This window comes from Talpa europaea (assembly GCF_964194135.1).
Source record: "Talpa europaea genome assembly, chromosome: 1".
NCBI classification, from domain to species: Eukaryota; Metazoa; Chordata; class Mammalia; order Eulipotyphla; family Talpidae; genus Talpa; species Talpa europaea.
The window spans coordinates 6,345,209-6,364,955 of NC_140073.1; the positions used below are offsets into that span (position 1 = coordinate 6,345,209).

The 19,747-nt window shown below is 57.6% G+C and overlaps 1 protein-coding gene across 1 annotated transcript; it reads right to left on the bottom strand.

The window, feature by feature from the left end:
* Positions 1-2,052: 2,052 nt before the first annotated feature.
* INCENP (inner centromere protein) lies at positions 2,053-18,955 on the bottom strand (the record flags this gene model as incomplete). Its single annotated transcript, XM_084245205.1, has 17 exons — positions 2,053-2,267; positions 3,149-3,299; positions 4,554-4,661; positions 4,862-4,940; positions 6,249-6,478; positions 7,324-7,446; positions 7,773-7,893; positions 7,964-8,121; positions 11,469-11,603; positions 11,674-11,791; positions 12,183-12,234; positions 13,382-13,499; positions 13,580-13,658; positions 13,833-13,884; positions 16,749-17,539; positions 18,349-18,462; positions 18,816-18,955. 17 exons carry the CDS (start codon positions 18,953-18,955, stop codon positions 2,053-2,055), a joined length of 2,784 nt encoding a protein of 927 aa, XP_084101331.1.
* Between the last annotated feature and the right edge of the window lie 792 nt (positions 18,956-19,747).

Here is a 19,747-nt window from a genome sequence, read left to right on the forward strand (position 1 = left end):
TCTGGGTGGGGACCCAGCATAGATTCCCTTTCTGGCCCATTTTTTAAACCTCTACTTAAGATGGTATCTGAAGCCACGTGTTAGTTACGCTGGGCCTCTCCCACACAGAGCGGTGCCTGTACTTGTTAGACTTCTCCTGGGCTTTTTTACTGTTAAATTTTCATATTGAACTGCAAATGACTACAACAGCCAAAGCAACTCTAAAAATATGAGCACATTTAGACTACATCAAGACTTAGTACAAAGTTACAGCACTCAGGACATGCTATTGGCATAAAGATAGAGCCACAGGACTAAATAGAGTGCACAAATAAAGATACATTGATATGGTCACTTAGCTTTTACAAAGGTGGAAAGGCAATTTGGTGTGGGAAGGATAATTTTTTCAACAAATTGTCTTGAAACAATTGGACATATTAAAAAAATCTCTACCAAAATGGCCATTCTACTCAGAGCAATATATAGATTCAATGTAATTCCAATAAAAATCTTAATAGCAATTCTCCAAAGAAATGGAACACATATTCCTGAAATCCATACGGAATTACAAAAACCCCAAAATAGCCAAAGCACTCCTGACTAAAAATGGGGAGAATGGGGCATTCCACACCCAGACTTCAAGCTATACTACAAAGCCCTAAAAATTAAAATTGCACAGTATTGGAACAAAAACAGACACACAGACCAAAGGAATCAAGTCGAAAGCCCACATATATGGACAACTAATGTGACAAGGGAGCCAAGAATATGCACTGGAACAAGGAAAGTGTCTTAAAAAAATGGGAAAACTGGACAGTCACATGCAAAATAATGCTAGACTACTATCTCACACCATACACAAAAATCAATTCAAAATGGATGACAGACTTGGCAAAAGGTTGATTTTATGGGAGGGCATCTGAAGGTTGGGTGGGAGGTTGCTTTTGCCAAAAATGACATATGTAGGGATATTTTAGCTGCCCTACACTTCTGCCTTTGGAAGTTCCCAGAAGTTCCCCAGAAGTTCCCCAGAACTTTTGTGGAAGTTCCCCAGAAGTTCCACAATCCAGAAGCTGATTTCTTTAATTAGTTTGTATAGCCAGTCTCTCAGCCTTGAGAACAGATCATTCAACCAAACAATTGTGTCCAATTTCCAGACCCATAGGTATATTCCAAAGACCCAAAGTTAAGCCTTGTATGAGGTATTTCAAAAGGTATTGCATTCTGATATCAAGGGGGAAAAGCAAACCTTTCAGATCCTTTATGCTCATATAAAAGATGTCATTTGCCATTGCAAATCATAGCTTTTTAAAAATGGACAAAGCTTTCTTAACTCATTTAGTTCCCACTAGCCTTCTGCATGGAGAACAGGGATCTGGAGTCGGGGTGGTGGGGGAGGCACCACACACAGCTCAAGCTGCATGTACACACCACATGACAACACATGACTAGTGACGTTTTAACTAAAACTCTTGCTTCGAAGTGTGATTCCTGTCCTGAAGATGCCCCAATGAGTGCCGGACACTGACCCCATCAGAAGTACCCAGGTGAAGGGAACAGGGAGGCTGACAACTCCTCTGGGGCTAAAGGTGATGAGTGCTGGGAAGGTCAACTGTGCCGGCTGCTCTGACAGGCTGGACCAGCATCTCTGGGGGTGCGGCCCAGGACACTTTCAATCACACCCCAGAAGAGTGCCTTGGTCCTCCCGCCCATCTGGTAGCCCCAGCACTCTGCAGGGCCGGGCCAGGGCCTGTTGCTCAGGCTTCCTCTCCACAATACCTGCAGCAGGCTTGAAGGAATAGACTTTATTAATCTAGCTCAAACACTAGCGGCTAAAATTCAGCTGAATTATAACAATCTATTTACAGAGGGCTGCTCTTGGGCTGGGTGAGGCTGGGCCTGAAGCACAGCCTCCAAACAGGTCCGGGCCACTTTCCACCCATGGCACAGAGAACATTTATATACATAGGACCAAGCCCTCTGCGACAAAACGCTGGGCAAGAGGGCACCGACCAAAAGAGGTGGACAGACAGACAGACAGGAGCTGGGGAAGCCGAGAAGGCCCGGGCCGCCTCAGTACTTCTTCAGGCTGTAGGCCAGGCTGCCGGGGACCCTGGGGCCCTGCAGTGGGGGTGAGTTCCACACAGCGGAGCTGGTGCGTTTATGGTAGCGGGGCTTGCTCTTCTTGAAGATGTCCTCCAAGTCCAGTGGGAGGATTGTTCCAAAGAGCTCCAGAAGGTTTGGGGGGTGGTAGTACTGGTGCAGGATAGCCTGGCTGAGCTGGGTGCCTGCAGGGGACAGGTGTGGTTACTGCCTGGGGCTTTCCATGGGCCGCCCTATCCCCCACCACCCAACCACCCACCCACGGAGGCCTCACCAGCCCCCACCCAAGCAGGCCCTGCCATTGTCAGCCTTTCTCAGCTGAGCCTCCTTCTCCTGAGAGGGTCCACACTCTTGCACACAACACAGCCAGGCTCTGGCAGCTCGGCCTGGATAGTTTCCTCAAAAGCACACAGGAGCCAGTGGGGTCCATTATTCCCACAAGAACCCCCTGGGAACAGATCTTCTGTCCCCTCAAAGACAGCCAGTGACAGGCACAGTAGGCATGAAAGCCAGGACAGCTCTGGTACTGAGGTGCGTGTTCCAGCCTCACTGCCTCAGTCAGCTCCTATCTTGTCAGCACCACACACCCAGCACCAGACCTTCTGTTCTCTAACTCGGTCCACCCTCCAGAACCTTCTCAGCTGGTCCCATTTATACCCCCCATTTCACAACTGAGAAAACTGAGAGTCTGAGAAAACTGGCAAGCGTCAGCGCCAGCTGTGGGGCTCTGGGGCCAGCCTGGCCTCGCCTGCTGCCCCCTCCCACTTGGCACTGGGAGTTAAGGAGATGAAGTCAGATTCTGATTCTCACAGGGTTCAAATGAGGTGAAGTTCACAAAAGGGAGCTATCTCCTGCAAAGTACCAACCTCCATGGGGTTCCCTGCACCTGCCCTCACTCCCCACTGAGCACACTGTACACACCTGGCAGGCCTTGCACCCAGGCCTGAGGTAGCACAGTCATGTGTCAAGTGGTCAAGCCCACAGCCCTCCATACCCACCACAGTGCTGCCTCCAGAAACCACAAGTGAGGACTCAAGTGTCCTGCAGAGCTCCAGGCCCTGCTTACCTTTGGCCCAGGTAGGGATGGGCTTCCGGGGTTGGGCCTCATCATCAGTGGAGTCGTCACTATTCAGATCCATCCCATAGTTATCTGGGTTGATCTTTGGGGGTGCCCTGTGTCCTTGTGGAGTCATCTGATATGAGGTGCAGGCTGGAGACTGGAGAAGATAACACGGCCATCAGCAACCCCGCACCTCTCCCTGGCCACCTCCCTCCTTTCACAGGAAAAAGCAAAAGGTTCGGGATCACCTTCTCGCTTAAAACATCACACCACACATGGTTGGGGTTTCCAGCGTGCGCAATCACTTCCAAGCCAGTGTGTCTGTGTGTCTAGGGCGCTCCCACCACCCGTTAGAAGAGCATCAAGCCACCCCCAGGCTTTCCAAAGCCTCAAGTACGTGGTAGTAGTAACCCTTCTTCATTCCACACTGTGCCTGTGACAGTGTTAATCTGGAAGTTGCTGAAATGTTCATCACTAGGACCTGGTTAAAGAAATTCTGGCATGACTAACAGGTATGGGCTAAATGTTTGTTCTCCCCAGTAGCCCAATGTCCCTGTTAAATCCTAACCCCAGGGCCTCCCTGGTGGCGCAGCGGGTTGAGTGCAGCACTGTGAAGCTGTCCGCTGCCTCTGTAGCGCCGGTTCAATTCCTGGCCTGCCAGGGAGATACCCACACGGCACGGCAGACCTCTCTTGTCTCGCCCGCTGCTCCCCTCAGCAGTGTATCTTGGTCTGTCTGCCTCCTGCGCCTCTGGTCTGTACCTCCGTTCTTGTATAAAAATAAATAAATCTTAAAAAAAAAAAAAAACCCTAACCCCAGTGGTATTAGGAGGCGGGGGTCTTTGGGAGGGGAATAGGGCATGAGGGGGGCCCTCATGAATGAGATCTGTGCCCTTGGAGAGACCCTAGGAGAGCCCTCTCTCCCCTCCCGTGTGTGAGGACTTGGCCATGAGCCCAGGAGAGGGTGCACAGCAGCTGCTGAACCTGCGGCCTTAACCTTTGGCTTCCTGGCTTCCAGGGCTGTGGGAAGTAACAGTGCCCAGGCTGCATGGTTGGTAGCTGCTGGGATAGACCAGGACAGTTTAGCCTCTGCCCATTTAAAGCTGTGTGTGCGTGTATAAAGCTCTGTGTGTGTGTGTAAAGTGCTTATATATAATACAGAAAAATGTAGTCTAGACTAGGGTTTTCCTCTGAGAATATCTTTCTATTACTTTATAACCTTTTATAACTACTTTTTCTTTCTATAGCAAATTTTACTTTTAGAGTAAGAAAAAATATATACACATAAAAAAGCAAAAAGAATTAAAGAACTGGCCAGCCGCCCCGCCCTCTTTCTCACGGGCCCTATATCATACAGTGCGGGCCCCAATGACCAGGAAGAGTCATCAGGGCTGCGGGTGCCCCGGCCTCACCTGCACCTCCACGGTCACGTTCAGGCCCTTGCTGGCTGCCACTGCCTCCTTGGCTTTCCGCTCCTGCTCCTCCTGGAGCCGCTGCTCGGCCAGACGCTGCTGCTCTTCCTGAGACAGACACGGGTCGGGTGACAGAGAACCAGGGGGGTATGTATGTGTGTGTGTGTATGTGTGTCTTGCACACATGCTCCCCTCGCCCAGGTTAACCCCACATGAGGCAGCTTCTACATCAGAAGCCACCAGGTCAGGCCTCCCCAGCCCAGGCTCCCACGACTTGTGGGAGCGCCGCACACCCAGCGCCCATTTACCTTTTTCTTCTTCTCCTCCAGTTCCCGCTGCAGCCGCTCCTTCTGGAGCCTCATGGCCCGCTCCCGCTCCTGCAGCTCCCTGGGGACCAGTAAGAGCCTGTCAGCCTGGAAGCCGAGCCCCGCTCCCACCCCATACAATATGTGTTGGCAGGACGGGCACAAAGCTAGGAGCCTGGCTGTGCCTGTGCCCCGAAGGACTAGGGCAGGAGAACGTGCCCAGAGGCTGCAGGCAGTGCTCAGCAGGAGAGCCCACCAACTGTGGTCCCCCAATTTCTCCCACACAACTTGGGCCTCCAAGCCTCAGTCCTATCGGCTGTACAGTGGGGTTCATTACACCTGCCCTCCAAAGTCACCACAAGAACACGGGGAGACAATCTGGGTGGCCTGCAGTCATCCCAACCACAGGGCGGGCACCCCGCTCCGGCCTGGTGTGAAGGGGAAAAGGTACGTTTATGGGTTTGGAGCCAACACCACTCACTAGCTTGTGACATTAAACATGTTGCTCAACTTCTCTGAACCTGATTCTTCTTCTAAGAAGTAGAGCTGCTGATTCCTACACCCCAGGGGACTTCAAATGAGACTCAGGGCTTCAAGGAAGCAAGTGTGTAGCTGGGCACCTGCCACGGCCACCACACATTGCCACCCTCATGCTCCAAGTCCCGGCACTGCCTGGCACCATCAGTTCTAAACCCACATCGGTTGCCAACCAGCCTCGCTGTCACCTCTCTGACCACCACAGGGCCCGGGACGTGTGTGCCAATCATAAGCACAGGGAGGTTGCAGAGCTGGCCAGTGACCTGCCTGGGACTCCCCACTTCTCCCACCGGGTGGGCAGCCATTCACCCTGTGGGCTGGGACATGAAGTGCAACCTGGTGCTTCCCAGGAGGTGCCGCAGAGCCCACTGCCCCTGAGAGCGGCAAGGCCTCAGGGCTCACCTGCCTCGCTTCCCAGAGGGGCAGGCAGCAATGCTGGGGGCAACCTGACACCTCACCACCCCCAGAGGCTGCAGGTGTGCTCCCGAGCACCCATGTTAGAAGTACTGGTTTGTCCCATGACCCCTGCGTCCCAGCTATGTCAGCTGAGGGACAGACTGCCAGGGGGCGAGCATACACAACCAGAGGAAGAACCAGAGCAAACTCCCGAGCGATCGGCCTGTGCCGCCTGGTGTCTGGGCAGCAAGGCCCCTGCTCAGGGGGCTGCCTGCTGTGGGTCTCTGGGTCTGGAACCAAGAAGGAGTCAACCGTGTGCAAACCCCCAAGGGAGGTGGGGCCACATCAAAGCTACTTCTGTCTCTCCTGGGCGTGCACACACACACAAGGGTGAGATGGGCGGCAGCAGGGTGTCACCCCTGTTGCTTCTGCGCGCCCACCCGCCTGGGCCCCTCACCTCTCAGCCTGGAGCCGCTCCTGTTCCCTCTTCCGCTCCTGCTCCCTCTTCCGCTCCTGCTCCCGCCACCGCTCCTGCTCCCTCTTCCGCTCCTGCTCCTGCTGCTCGGCCAGCAGCCTCTCTTGCTCACGCTGCTCTGCCAGCCTCCTGGCCTCAGCCGCCTTCCGCAGGCGCTCCTGCTCCTCCTCCTTCTTCTTTTGCAGCAGCTCTTGGTGCCGCCGCTCCTCCTCCTGCGAGCAGAGCACAAGGTCAGTGTCCTTGGCTACTCGTGGGCCAGAGAGGTGAGACAGGTCCGGGCGAGGGGCCCGGAAGGGGAGGGCCTGCTCCTCTCAGGGGACACCACATCAGTGCCCACCAGGGGCTCAGCCAGGGACACCCACACAAAGCTTGGTGAGAATCACCATGATCCGCCTAAAAGGGCCTCTTATAACAGCTGCCGGGGCAGCGGGTCTCCTTGTTAGCGGTACAGACCGGGGCCAGACCCATGAGCCGCATGGCACTGGGCACCTTGCTCAAGCCCCAGACCTCAGTCTCCTCATCAGTAAGCTGGGATGGGCACAGCAATAATTCCTACGCTTCACGAGGCTGCAGAGGTTATACACCTCACACTGAGAACAGTGCCTGACACGTAGGAAATACTCAGTAAATGTTCGTTAGTGTTCTAGCCCCTAACAGCCAGTTTGTGTTCCCTGCAGCTGTAAGGCTGACAGTTCCCAGGAAGTGGTCAGGCCCCTCCTTTTCCAGGCAAAAAACGTCATCCCACAAGCCTATTTTTAAATAGGCACTGGTGCTATCTGAAGGAACCGAAGCAGAGAGGTCAAGTGACATGTCCAGCGTCACACCGCAGAGCTGACAGAGAGTCTGGCTCCATGGTCCTTGCACTTGACCCAGAAACTGCCAAAACAGGAGGCAGGTCACTGTCACCTTCCCAGACTCCAAGGCATTGCCTGGACCTCTTTCTGGGTTGAAGCCACAAGGTTCTCCAGGACGGAGCCAACAAGTGGGGCATCGAGGCAGTGCCTGTCCTGCCCACCTCCTCCCTGACGCCCGGGTCCCTCTGCCCCCCTCTTCGCACCTGCTGCAGCCACCGGAGCCTCCGCGCCTCCTCCTCCTGCCTCCTGCGCACCTCCACCTCCTCCATCTTCTTGGCCGCGGCCTTTTTCTTGGCCTTCTCCTCAGCCAGCCGTTCCTCCTTGGCCTGCAGAGCCCACCCAAGGCGCCGTGAAGCAGCCCTCCTCAATGGCCCCGCAGGGTGGGGACACCAGAAGCCTGTCCTGCCCTGGGGGGCCTCAGCCCACCCACTCACACAGGGCTGCTGTGCAGTTCAGCGCAGACACCTTCAACCCTCAGCCTGGCTCAGAACAGACCCCAGGGCCTGTGGGACAAACAAGAGGCTACAGGGTGTCTTAACCCGTAATTCCCGAGGGTCTAGTCCTAACCCTCAGGCCGCCCAGTTAGCACTGCCAGAGCCCCACCAGGTCCAGCACAGCCATAGCTTGGCCGTCCCCCAGCCCAAGCTCATACCTTCTCAGTCTTCTCGTCAATCTGAGCGAACTTCTGCTCGATCTGCTTCTTCTTCTCCTCCTTGATCTGCTCTACCCGTTCCCGGGCCTGCAGCACCTTCCGGAGGCGTTCCTCACGCTTCCTGTGGGCACAGGGCAGTCACGGGGAGCCCGGCCAAGGTGGGGGCCGGGGGCCAAGGACCAGCCACTTACAGCTTCACCTCCTCCAGCCGCCGCCGCTTGTCCTCCTCCACCTTCCGCCGGCGGAGCTGCTCAGCCTCCTCCTTCCGCCGCAGGTTTTCCAGGCGTTGCCGCTCCTTTTCCTGGGGGTGGGGTATGGGGAGGAGGGTCGGGGTGAGGACAGCCCAGCACTGGCCCAGGACAAACCTTCCCAGGGTTGCCCCGCGGCCCCTGCAGCCTGCAGCCAGACAGGTGCCAGCATGGGATTGCAACTGAGGGCACAGGCACCCCCCACAGCTCATCCCCACCCAGCCGAACCCTACGACGCGCAGTCTTTCCTGCCGAGGACCCAAAGGCCCGAGTCACAAGTGTCCTCACCAAGCCCTGTCAAGTCAGTCGTTCCAAACCAAGTTCAGAACTGGATGGAGGCTCTGATCATAACTATGGGAAAGGGCTCTGATCATAACTTGAAAAGAATGACTCGGGGAGGGGCAGAGGGGCAGCCGTGAGGTCATGGTGAAGGCTCCATTTAAGGTGTGGGCACGCAGGTGTGAACTCACTACTACTGTGCTTTGTAACCTTTATACTATGTGCCTCCACACTCTCTCTCTTTCTCTCTCTCTCTTTCGTGTGTATCAACTATTTTTTTCATAATCGTCAAAAAACACAAAAGCAGGCCTTGCCAAACGCTGGCCGAGGTCGCACCTGCTGGCGAGACAGACGCGGGCTGGACTTCCTTTACTCCCAAACGTCCTGTGATGTGACCACACAAGAAATACCAAAAAAACTTTTTTAAAAGTACTAGCTGGTTGCTCAACAGACCCACGATGGGATACCCCTCTGCCTCTGGCCCAGAAAGTGCCAGGGGTATAGCCATAGCAGTAGGCAGCCAGGGGGCTAGCCAGGAGGTGCCAAGCCCTCCCTGGCCAAAGACAACACGGATGCTTTACCCCTGAGTGGGCAGAGGAAGAGGATGGAGGCTGGAGACGAGTCTAGGGTCCCCCACCTGACATCCAACCTGGCTCCCATCGGACTGCCATCTCCGGACTCAGCACCCAGAGCACCCCCTCTCCCTGCACTAGCTATTGGCCATGTCCCTTGGCCTCTGCCCTTGACCGCAGTTTCTGGTCACCTGGTGGAGAGAGGGGCCAGTGGCAGGTAACTTTCTCCCCATGATTTAAACAAGACCCAGAGTCTCCAGACAGCATATTCAAGATACGATACACCCCGCCGTGACTGAACATCCAAGGGACCGAGAAAATCTCTACTCCCGCGGGGAAGGGCAGCCACAGGCAGCAACGCCGAGACTCAGCGCCAGACTTTCAAGCACCTGCTCTAGAAATGCTTCCGCAAGTAACCTCAAACACGCTCACGACAACAGAAAACGGAATCTCGGCAAGGAGAAGATCTAAAGAACCAAATGGAAAAAAGTACAATAAAAAATTAAAAACTCTGTATAGGCCCAAAAGCAGAATGGAGAAGACAAAAGCCAGGAAACGGGAAGGTGAACTTTAAAAGCACCCCCCGCCTGAGCACACCGGGAAAGGACACCGAGGAAGCACTGGCAGAGTCCGCGGAACAGCCTGTCACTCCGGGAGGAAGAGCACAGAGCTGAAAAAAATCTGAAGGCACAAAGGTGGAAATGGACCTCCAGCTCCCTGCCCCCCCAGCCCCTCCCATCTGCTCTCCCTGAGAAAAGCACCCTGGAAGCAGAGATCTTATGGCTCCCGGCACTCCCACCACCCTCAAGGGCTGAGCAGACTCTACTTTCAACAGGGCTCAGCAAAACAAGTCTCCTCCCGGAGCCTGCGTGCCCACATGCCCTGCACAGCTCTGGGCACTCACCCCGGCGCGCGAATGTTGGGGAGGAACACGAGAGCTGTACACATCGTAGAATCCGCATCTGCTCTCTGCCCCCACCCTCCAAAGTGGGCTGGGTTGTCCCTACTCCCCAAAGATGGCCCTCAAGTTCAAGGCAGAGGGTGGGGGAAAACCAAGTGTGCCAGCCCCTTCTGCCTCCAGAGGCTCCCAGGGAGCCATCCTGACCAAGTCTTGGGCTTGGCAGTCACTCTCGAGTCCACCTGACTAGCAACCTGTTCCAATTCTGTAGCTGAGGAAACTTAGGCCCCATGGTCAGGAAACCAGGCCAAGGCCCCTGGGCCCACCACCCAGGCCTCTGGCCTCACTGAGTACTGTTCCGGCCCCACCCCACCAGCCTGTGCAGGGCCCTGGGCAACCACAGCAGGAAAGTGCAGGTGCAGCTCTTTCATTCTGGGGGTCTGGGAAGTCCTTGCAGGAAGGGTGAAGCCGAGCCTTGTTCTCTTCTGGCCCGGGTCTGTGCCACAGTGTCAGGCCACACAGCCCGCTGGCTGGCTGAAGGCACACCATCGCCTCCTCTACCCCGAGGGGACCAGCCTCCCAACCCTCCTCAGAAGAGGCGAGCTCAGAGCCCACCTGTCCAGCTGCTGGGAAGCCCTTGATCTGCCAAGCCCTGCGGTGTTGCTCAGGCCCTCAGGCCGTGGGCCGGAGGAAGCACTCCCGGTGGGAGGTCCTGCATCTCCCTGGGAGGCGGGAGCCAGGCCTGTGTGAGCAGGCCCCAGTTCTTGGTGGGTCCTGCTCATGGCCAGTGGCCCAGCTCAGCTCTGGGCTATCTGAGAAGAGAACAGCTCTTGCACCTTCTCTTGAGAAGCGCCCCTAGCAGTTCCAGCACCCCTGGCCTTCAACCAGGGGTCAGGTGTGGACCCCCTCCCTCACTTGGAACTGCTGCCTTAAGGCAGTTGCTTAGGTCTGTGACCCAGTAATCTGTGTGGTCTGGGGATCAGATGGGACTTGTCTGTTCTCTTCTCAGGCCCAGCCCGAGGGGAGCGCAGGGCAGGGCAGTGCCGGGGAACACTTCAAGCTGTGGCCCGGTGAAGTGCCGCAGGTCACCCCCCCTTTGTGTCCACCTGCCTCAGAGAGGCTCCGAGATGCGTCCTCCTGGGAGTAGTCACAGCAGAGGACAGGCTCTGCAGAGGGAGGAGGCCAGCCTCCGGCTCACGCCCACCACCCCGGCGCCCCGTTTGGGGTGTTAGTGCTGCTACAGGTGATGTCAGTATGCCGGGGGCAGAGCTACAGCGGGAAGCGCTAGGTGGAGCTAAGTTACAAGGACAGGAAAAGGCTTTACTTACAACGAAGCTGCTCTGTGGAGGAGAGGAGACAAGGAGAGAGTCAAGAGTTAATGCCATGCGGGGAGGGGGCCTGGAAAGCAGGCCAGGCTCCTGGCTGTGCCAGTGAGTCTGCTGGGGACCTGTGCCCTCTGGCCGACACCACCACCACCACTGCCACCTCCTCGTACCCGCCCAGGGTGGCACCAAGCTGGCCAGGAGGTCAGTCCCCAAATGTGAGCAGCCCATGGCCACTGAAGCTTGAGCAGGCTGGGGCCAACACCAGGTCACAAGTGCCTGGGCCCGACCCCCAAGGCTCCCGGTAGCCTAGGGGACAGACTGGAACCTTCTGCCACCCAGCCTGCTCCCACCATGCTTGGCTGGCAGGACCTCACCTTGGGGTCAGTGCGCAGGGGCGTGTTGCGTTTGATGAAGCTCTTGACGGTGCTGCTGCGGGAGGTCGAGGTCGGGGTCATGAGCATCTGGTTCCTCTGCACGGTGTGCAGGAAGGTCCGGAGGGGCCGCACCACCTGCAGACGGGACCAGGGTCAGACCTGGAGGGCAGGCGGGGCAAGGCACCGAGGGCAGGAGGCTCCCCACCTTGCTGGCCGTGCAGGGCGGGGACGGGGTCTTGCTCCTGGGGGGCTGCAGCTCCTCATCATCCAGCGGCTGTTCCTCATCCAGCTCACTCATGGCCTGCTTGTAGCTGCGCTTCCTCCTGCCGGGGCGGGGGGCAGCTGTGTCACCAAGCTGACCCAGGGCCCTCCCCACAGCCCCAGCCAAGCTACAGAAAAGGTCGCCCAGTGAAGGAAACTGGGTCTGGCCCACAGGACTCCTGGCCGGAGGGCACTGCAGAGGTGGGGTCTCCCTGATGACCCTCGGCTGCCCAGAGGAGGAAGTGACAAGACCAAGGTCACACAGCCAGGGGGTCACATGCAGAAGGGTGGGTCCAAGATCTGGTCACCCACTCCCAGGCCAGGCTCATCCACAGCATCAAGCCACCTTCTTCGTTAAGTCAGCGCCCTAGTCCCTGCCAAGAGGCCATGGGTCCCCGCCTGCACACCCAGGAGATGAGGTTCATGCCTCCAGGCCCTTTCCCAGATGCACACCTGACACTCTGGGGTGGCTCCTTGGGGCCGGCTGCCCGATCAGTCTTGGCCTCTGTGAAGAGAGCAATTTCAGTGAGGCCCAGTGAGGCCCAGTCCTTCCCCTTTCATCCTGCCCCCAGCACCAAGGCCACTCACATGGCACCTGGTAGCAGTTCCATCAAAAGGCGGGAGAGGAAGCCTGTGGACTCTGAGGTGATCTGAGCACCCCTGGGCCCCATATTTTCTTGGCCTGTCAGCCCACAGCATGGAGAGGGCCCAGAGGAAGGAAGTCCCAGCAGCAGCCCCAGGAGAGGCTCCCACCCCGGTGGGTCTTCCTAATGGCCTTGACAAGGGTGTGGACATCCAGAGCCCAGCCCGTAGACCCGTCATCCCAATGCCTGGCCTGAGACAAGAATGGCAGGGCAACCCCATCGAGGGGGCCCCAACCATGTTCCACCACCTCTGCCACTGGGGCCGGGGGAGCAGACAGAAACTGCAAGCTCTCACGGGCCCCCGACTGGCGTTGAAGTTCCGTCCTCCCAGCCCTTTCAGCTGGGGCTGCTGGGATAGGAGGAGGGAGGCTTCTAGGCAGGGTCAGCGGGTGGGGTGTGGGGCCGGATGCACTGCTGGAGAAGCGTGCACCTCCCAACTTTCACTCCAAAGGACCCTACAGGTCCCTGGGGCCACAGGTCAGGGTGGCTGATATCCCCGATCCCATCCTAAAGCTGGGAAGCTTGTTCCAGATCTCACAGCTACAGTGCTCCTCCTACCAGGGAGTTGTGAGTTACCCCGCGGGGGTGCCGGGGTGCCAAAGCCCACAGCTCTCCTGCCCTCTTTAGACAGGGACCACATGGTGAAAAGTGAGACAGCACCAGGCAGCAGGCTGGTCTTCAGACCCCAGCACGTAGTTGCTCCTGATGCTCTGGGAGTGGGGCCCAAGGCCCGACCTGCCGCCTTTGGTTGGTGCCCGATCCCAGTCCTTCCCCTTTCATCCTGCCCCCAGCACCACGGCCACTCACATGGCACCTGGTAGCAGTTCCATCAAAAGGTGGGAGAGGAAGCCTGTGGACTCTGAGGCGATCTGAGCACCCCTGGGCCCCATATTTTCTTGGCCTGTCAGCCCAGAACATGGGGCTTCCTCACCCCTAGAGATGCCAGGCCCAGACCACCAGGCGACCACAGCTTCAGGCGTATGCACATGGCAGGTCAGGGAGACTTACCTGGCTGCCCTTCTGAGGGCATGGCCTGGCCACCAACCGCAGGCTGCGAGCCAGGGGTGCTGATGGCGACCTTGGTGGCACTGCGAGGCCATGAGGTGTTCCCGTCGTTCTTGGGGGTCTGGAGAAAGCAGCACAGCTTTGGAAGCCTGCCCCTGGGAGCTGAGCCCAGAGCCTTCCCCTCCTCCCTGCCCGCCTCACCTCTGGCTCAGCTGCCTCCACGGGCTCCACAGGCTCAGTCTCCTCGCCCGGCTCCTCGCCCGGCTCCTTCTGCTTAGGGCTGAAAGCAGAGCAGAGGCACTGTGGGGCCACCCAGCCAGCCCAAGACCCCCAGAGAGGGGAGAGACACAGGGGGGCCCATATCAGATGGGCTGGCCTGAGCCCCAGGCAGGAGCCCCCGGGTTCACCTCCAGAGTACCCTGTGAAGGTCCCCATGCCTAGGAACTGAACTCACCCAACTTTTTGGGGTACCTCAACATTTAGGAGCCTCTCCAGGTAACTGTGACCTGAGGAAAAACAAAGGAAACAGAGATGCCATCAGAAGCCAGCCAGGTGCCACCTCATGAGGTCCAGGGAAGCAGGTCTGTGGGGGGCCTGGAGGCTCCCTGTCTATAGTCAGACCCTCCCCACCACCCCTGCCTGGACACAGGGGTTCTGGTGCCCCGAGCATTCCCTCACTCTGAAGTCCCCAGTGGAGCTGTTGGCTTTATGTCTCCTGCCATCTAGGAGCTGGCCTGTGCCCATCACAGGGCACACGTGGCTCCTTTGCCAGACTGAGGCATCGTGGGAAGAAGGACAAGTCTGACAGCATGGTGTCAACACCACACTGCCCGCTCGCTCAACAAATACTGAGCGCCATCTGCACACCAGGCCTGGGCCAGGCCCTGGGTCCCCGGAGAGGACAAAGCACACAGCCCCGTAAAGGACATGTGATGTGGGCCAGAACTGAGCAGGGGACTTCACAGCGCTAAGGGGAAGCTGGGCTGGTCAGGAGGCTGGGACGAGTGGGATAAGAAGGTCATGAAGGTTTAGGGGCTCCCTGGTGGTGCAAGGGGCTCAGAATCAGCACTATGAAGCTATCCGCAACTACTGCAGCACAAGTTCGATCCTGGGCCAGGGAGGTGACCCACATGGCGCAGCAGACCTCTCCTGTCTCCCCCCTGCTCCCCTCAGCAGTGTCTCTCAGTCAGCTTGCCTGTTCTGTTCCCCACTCTGTCTCTGGTGAATCCTTTCACCCCCCTGCACCTCTGGCCTGTACCCCAATTCTTGTATGCATAAATAAATGTATCTTACTATGAAAAAAAAAGTCGCAAAGTGGGGCTTGGGTGGAGAGAGAAGGATGTCTAGGTCAGTGGTTCTCAAAGTGAAAGTGCCCTCTGGGGGCCCCACAAGGTGCTAAGCATGCTGAGATTCCTCCTGAAGGCCCAGAGCAGAGGGAGAGCTGAGCAGGCCCGAGAACTCAACAAGGCACCTTCACTGGACAGAAACGCCTAAGGTCACGGGATGTCCCTGGCAGGGAAATGAGGGCCAGTGATGGTACCACATGGGGTTCACTGCGCACTAACACCGTGGGGGGAGCAGCAGACACGCAGAACTCCTGCTGCCACCCATCCCTGAGAGCGCCCCGTCCGGGTCCCCAGCTGCACAGCCGCCTTTTGTCCCGGACACGAGCCTGAATGGAAAGAACGGCTGACAAGCTCCAGTGACCCAAGCCGGGCGTGTGGCAGGTATTTTCTTAAGAATGAACAAAGTGAGTGTCCAGTCCAGCAAATCAGCTGGACGATACTGGCTGCCAATATAAGAAATTGAGGTCCCCCACCCCAAAAAGATAGCCTGAAACAATTCTGGAAAACAAGTCTCCACCATGGGGATGTCCCAGCTTCCCGGCACCCCCCGCTGTTCTGAGATAGGAAATCAGTGTGCTCCTCGGCAGGGACCCACAACGAAGGGTGTGGCCATCTGAGACGGGCATTACTTCAGATGCCCGCAGCAGGAGCCTACAAAATCATGGACAGTTAAGTGACCAAGCACAGGACAGACCACCAGGGCGCACGATGGGGCTTCGGGGCCCACGAGCACTTAAGAATCCACCGTGCTTGCATGTGGACTAGAGAGAAAGCAAACTAAAGGCCAAAGTCAAGCCAGTAGCAAACCCTTGACATCTGACTGCAAAACCAAGGCGACCTGAGGGGGAGGATGTTAAGGAGGGGCCCGATGGGGCACGGAGCAGGCCTGGCAGAGGAATGGAAGAGCTATACCCCAATGGAGGTGGCTGGGAAACCCCAGGGAGGCGCCTCCAGAAATCCCTGCCCACCCACTGCTGCACCCAGCACCAGCGGCTCTCCGCAGTTCATACCCCCACCCAGCCCTGAGCCCTGTGGCTTTCAGAGGGTTCGGGAGGCACCAGGCCCCCTTCCTCTCCCGGCCTCACTTCCTGCCTCCCCTACGGCAGACCTTTCCTTCTCCCTAACGCTAAGAAGCTACACTCAAAGCCTGACATCAAGGGCGCCTTCTGGGGGAACCCAAACTAAGACCCATCTCAGAGCTGCCCGTCCAGTTGCCTCCCAGAGCCTGGGCGTCGGGAATTCCTCCAGGAGGCCTCTCCCCTCGCTGACCCACACCCCTGCAGCGCCACGTTCAGGGTCAGCCTGGCCACAACTACACTCTGGGACAGGGGTCTAGGTTGTACGATGGGTATCCCAGGGTCACCCAGACTGTGGGACTCCAGGGCTTAGGTGTCACGTTTCACATCTCCCTCCTTTCCTGCTGCCTTCCACCCTGACAGGGATGAGGCCCGAGAAGGGATCTGTTGGTAAACACAGCTGACTAACTTCCCATGCGGCAAGCTGTTCTCAACACCCTACCAGAGTAACCAAGAAAACCTCCTAAAACCCTCCAAGGGAATGTTGTCGTGACCCCAGCTGACAGAACAGGGGCTCAGACCCCTGGCAAGGTGGCCCCGAGGCCATTGGCTAGGAAACAGCTGAGCAACCGCTTGACCTCAGTTTCTACTTTTGTTAAGTCAGATTGACCTGGATCTGGGCTGCCCAATCTGCACCACTATGTGAGGCGACCGACATCTCAGCAAAGCAAAACTCAGCGAGATTCCAGGGCTCGGTCCCATCAGCCACAATAGCCACTGGGCCCACTAGCCCCAGAGCCCTAGCCACGCCAGAGACCACCTGTGAGTGGTGGTGGGCGCCGGGCTGCACCGCGCGCGGTGGTCCCCAGCAGCCGGGTGAGCGGAAGGCTCGGGCGTGTGACCACTCTGCGACACAAGTGCACATCAACACAGAAAGTGACAGCTCTGCTGGGTCCCCGAGCTGAGCAGGGACCCAGGACAGCCCAAGGCGCCGGGCCCCCGACTCACAGATGATGCGGGCGGAAGCAGCCGGCTCTTCGGTGGCCTTCTTGGCAATCCTGCTGGACCTGCGGACGGCGGTCTGTTTGGTCACCAGCGAGTACTTCTGGGCCAGAGAAGGCTGGGGCCCCGGGGAGGACGGAGAGATCAGGCTGCGCCGCACCGACCGCCGGTCCAGGCGGGCACCCACGGGCGTGGAGAAGTTATCCGGCAGGATGGGAGCCAGCACCCGCTCCTGCCACGGGGAGGCCGGAGAGGCAGGCATGTCCTGCAGGCCCGGGGAGGCCTGCGCGATCCTGAGCTTGGAGGCGGACCGCCCTGCTCCAGCCCCTCGCCCCTTGGGGTCCTGGGGTGTAGTCATCAGGGAGCTGAGGATGACAGACTCCAGTCTCCCTGCCTCTGGCTTCTTGGGAGTTGATTCCTCGTCCGAAGTCAAGGTGATGGGGGAGGCTGGGGCCAGGGCTGGAGGTACAGCCGAGGAAGACCTGAGCTGGCTGAGGTGCTGCTTGGCGCTCTGTTGCTCACTGGTGCCTATCTCCACTATGGGTACCAGCTGGCCCCGCGCGAGGCTCACCCCAGACTTATTTGTCAGTGCCATGGGAGACTCAGAGGCAGGCAAAGGTGCTGTCAAGGCCGCGGTGGCGGCCGCAGTGGCAGCCGCAGCGGCAGCCGCAGCACGGGTCACGCGCCGCAAGACGGGGCCATCCTCCCCCGCCACTGGGGCCAGCTTCTCCAGCTTGTCCTTGCTGCAGAGGCGCCGGGAGCTCAGCCGGCCGCTCCGTGTCTTTCTGTGGGACAACCTGCCAGAGATAGCAGGGCAAAAGTTGAGACAACCCAGCAGGGCAAGGGGGGTGTCTCAAAACTGAGCCAGGGCTCCCCAGGAACCAGCAACTTGGATAAGTATAAAACACAGGCCTTAGAGGCAGAAGACCTGAGTTCTAGTCCAGGCTCTGCCAAGGTGAGCCCCGAGACTCAGTCCTCCCCGAGCCTCAGCCTCCCTATTTATTAGGGATGAGGCCGGTTGCCTCACTGAGCTGCTGGGAAGGTTAAATTCACAAAGCCATCCTCTACCTGAGGGTACACTGGACCAAGCACCCCACTGGAGGCTCGAATGCGCTGTTACTTAACCCACAAGACAGTCCCTAAGAGGCAGGTACCATTACCCTCACTTCGGAGAAGAGGAAATTGAGGCTCGGAGGTGGAAAATTAACCCAAGGACCTACCTGGGGCCAAGTTGGGGTGTACACCCAGAACAACCTGACCCCAAGACCCAGCCCCTTCCCCTCAGTGCTCGGTAGCCCACGGTTATGTCCGTAGCCACAAGCACGGGGGTTTGCCTCACCTCTGGTCACCCCACCCACGCAGGAGGCTGGACTCTTTCTTCTCCCACGTCTGGACATTCCGCCCAGCAAGGTCCAGGTTAAACACCTCTCACCCCCTACGCATGAGCGCTGGACTCCACAGGTCCAGGTCACGCCTCACTGCCACACGGCAGGCCTGCAGGCTGGCTCCTAATTAGCATCAGCGATGGGCACCAAACCTCTGCAGATACCCCCACTCCTACCCAGCTCACCCTCCCTCAGCTGGTGCAGACCCCAGCCCCTCCCACCTTTTCCGGATGGGGTCTCTGTTTTCATCCTGAACATAAGAAATCCGTCTCTTCTTCCGTCGGTTCTTCTGAGAAGGTGTTTTGGGCATCAGCTCAGGTTCATTGCTAAATTCTCTGTTTGGGACAAGAAGGGTGATGTCTGCTGTGGCCTGGGGACAGCTGGCTCCCTCCTGCACCAGTCTGGCCCCTGGCTACCTCCTGGCCAGAGCCAGCAGGAGTGACAGGCTTTAGGTGGGCTCTCCAGGGCCACATGCAAGTCACCTGCCAGGGCCCTGAAGTCGTGGCAGAGGAGCGAGGCGGCTAGGCCAGCCCCCAAAGTCCAGTCCTCCTGCCCATGATTCTAGGTGGGACCCCCAGCATCAGGAGGAACTCCTGATAGCCTGTTTTACCTGTCAGATGGGGAAGTGGGGCAGCTATGTCCCCAAGGCCATGGTGGCCAGGCAGTCCCCAGAACCCCCTGCTCTCACCTGATGAACATGCGCTCGGCCTCCTCCTCTATTTCCTCCAGCCACACCAAGTCCTTATTGTCCACGTTGCAGATGAACTCCATGACCTTCTGGTCACACAGCTCCAGCAGGTGGATGGGCCCTGGGGCTGTCGTCCCCATGGTGGCTCTCTCTGGCTAAAGCGGGGACAAGAGGCACAAGAGCTCAGGGCTGGGGGCTGGAACCTCGCACCTGCCAAGCTACAGCACCTATTCTCAATCATCACAAAACACCCAGAGCCTGAATCAGGGTCCTCTCTGCTCATGACTATTCCCAAAGAAGCAGAATTCTAAATGTCAATTCTGATAACAAAAGTCCTCCTAACAAACAGCCTTTGCTGGGGTCAAGATGCCAGGGCACAGCCAACTGCTGTCGTGGATCAGGGAGATGGCGGCTTCCACAGGCCCCCACCTCCCTGCCCAGGTGCAGGTCTACTTTCCCGTGGGCCCCTCTCTTCTTACCTGCAGACAAACAAGCTTAGACATAGTCACCCTGAGCGAAGACATAAGCTGACCCCAAGTGTCAGGCCAAAGAACACCAGATCCACCTGCCTCTTCTAGAAGCCAGTGAGTGCAAGCAGTTCTACACGCCAAGGCAGCAGGCATGAAAGTCGGGGTCCAGAGACATGCTCCTCTCCAAGGGGCTCCCCCAACCCTCTCCCTTGAAAGCAATGTATAGTTTTTTTAGGGAACTTCTCTAGAAATGAATATCAAGAAGGAAAAATACAAAACCAGTTTTCTCTTAATTTCCTAAAAAACTAGCAGCTCAGGTATCCTCCTAAAGACTTGGTTATAAAATCGTCACCAAAGTGCCAGGAAAGGAAGAATTCCATTACAGGCATAGCAAGGGCTCAGGAAATACCCCGACCGGGTGAATGAATGAAAGAACAAATGAATGGCCATGGTCACAAGCCA